This window comes from Malurus melanocephalus, unplaced genomic scaffold, assembly GCF_030028575.1.
Source record: "Malurus melanocephalus ecotype Western Australia unplaced genomic scaffold, MMel_1.1 scaffold_1534, whole genome shotgun sequence".
In the NCBI taxonomy this organism is placed as follows: domain Eukaryota; kingdom Metazoa; phylum Chordata; class Aves; order Passeriformes; family Maluridae; genus Malurus; species Malurus melanocephalus.
The window spans coordinates 10,716-12,742 of NW_026624766.1; the positions used below are offsets into that span (position 1 = coordinate 10,716).

General features: G+C 65.0%; 1 protein-coding gene across 1 annotated transcript in view; it reads right to left on the reverse strand.

The window, feature by feature from the left end:
* Positions 1-1,362: 1,362 nt before the first annotated feature.
* LOC130587105 (POU domain, class 6, transcription factor 1-like) overlaps positions 1,363-2,027 on the reverse strand; it is a gene marked incomplete at its 5' end in the record, with an annotated part of 17,788 nt that continues 17,123 nt past the window's right edge. The window contains one exon of the mRNA XM_057388060.1: positions 1,363-2,009. Coding sequence (XP_057244043.1) covers positions 1,664-2,009 — 346 coding nt within the window. The remainder of the gene's footprint in view (positions 2,010-2,027) is intronic.

Genomic DNA, 2,027 nt, shown 5'->3' on the forward strand with positions numbered 1-2,027 from the left:
AGGCGGGGGGTGACACGGACACGGGGGCAGAGGGACAAAATGGCCAAAGGGACAAAATCAGTGGCCAAAGGGACAAAATCAGTGGCCAAAGGGACAAAATCAGTGGCCAAAGTGCTGATGGCTGGAGGTCAAGGGGCTGTGACCAGAGGGACACGCAGAGGGGGCTCCCAGTGCTCCCAGTTTGGGGCACCTGGAGGACTGGGGGGTTTGGGGACAGGGAAGGGGCCGGACACAGGGATGGGCATTGGGTGGGAGAGCAAAATTGGTGGCCAAAGGGACAAAATCGATGGCCAAAGTGCTGATGGCTGGTGGTCAGGGGGGACTGGGACCGGGAACTGGGATGGTCCCAGTGTTCCCAGTTCGGAGCGTGTGGAAGACACTGTTGGACACAGGGACGGGTGTGATGGACACAAGGACAGGTGTGATGGACAGATGGACACGGGGACAGGTGTGATGGACAGATGGACACAGGGATAGGTGTGACAGACACAGGTATGGCGGGGCAGGGAACCAGGTGACACAGGGACACACCCGTGGCCGGGGAGGACAATCACAGGTGACACAGGGACACACCCAGTGGCCAAAGCACTGATGGCAGGTGGCCGCAGGGCAGTCACAGGTGACACAGGGACGCACCCCCAGCAGCCAGGGGGACAATCCCAGGTGACACAGGTGACACAAGGACACCCCCAGCATCGGGGGGAGGCAATCCCAAGTGACACAGGGACACACCCGGTGGCCAAAGCGCTGATGGCAGGTGGCCGGGGAGGGCTCAGGGTGGGCACAGGTGACACAGGGACACCCCCAGCAGCCGGGGGGACAACCCCAGGTGACACAGGGACACCCCCAGCAGCCGGGGGGACAATCCCAGGTGACACAGGGACACACCCTGCAGCCGGGGGGGGGGTGCTCAGGGCGGGCACAGGTGACACAGGGAGACCCCCAGACACCGGGGAGACAATCCCAGGTGACACAGGTGACACAAGGACACCCCCAGCAGCCAGGGGGACAATCACAGGTGATACAGTGACACCCCCAGCAGCCAGGGGGACAATCCCAGGTGACACAGGGACAATCACAGGTGACACAGGGACACCCCCAGACACCGGGGGCATAATCCCAGGTGACCGAAGGGCAACCCCAGGTGACACGGGGACACCCCCAGCAGCTGGAGGGGCTCAGGGCAGTCACAGGGGACACAGGGACACACCCGGTGGCCAAAGCACTGATGGCAGGTGACCGAAGGGCGGGCACAGGTGACACAGGGACACCCCCGGGACTAGAGTGCTGGTGGCAGGTGACCGAAGGGCGGGCACAGGTGACACAGGGACACCCCTGGGGACCGGAGCGCTGGTGGCAGGTGACCGAAAGGTGGGCACAGGTGACACAGGGACACCCCCGGAGACCAGAGCGCTGATGGCAGGTGACCGAAGGGCGGGCACAGGTGACACAGGGACACCCCAGCGCCCCTGGGGGACAACTCCAGGTGACAGAGGGACACCCCCAGACACCGGAGGCACAACCCCAGGTGACACAGGGACACCCCCAGTAGCTGGAGGGGCTCAGGGCAGTCACAGGTGACACAGGGACACCCCCGGAGTGCTGATGGCAGGTGACCAAAGGGCGGGCACAGGTGACCCAGCGACAAACCCCCGATCCCCGCTCACGGCACGTGGAACACGTTGAGCTTGCTGGTGTTCTTGAGCGTCTGGCGGCGGTTGCAGAACCACACGCGCACCACCTCGCGCTCGTAGCGCAGCTCCTGCGCGATCCGSGTGATTTCCGCGCCCGTGGGCAGCGCGTTGCGCTCGAAGTGCGCGTTGAGCGCCTCCAGGGCCTGCGGGGTGAAGGACGTGCGGCGCTTGCGCTTCTTGCCCGGCTCTCCCCCCACGAACTCCAGCAGCCGCTGCTGCCCCTCGCGCTGCCGCTGCTCCGCCTCCCGCAGCCACTTCTCCAGCACCGGCTTCAGCTTCTGGGCGCTCTTGGGGGTGATGTCCAGCTTCTCGAACCTGGGGACATTGGGGACA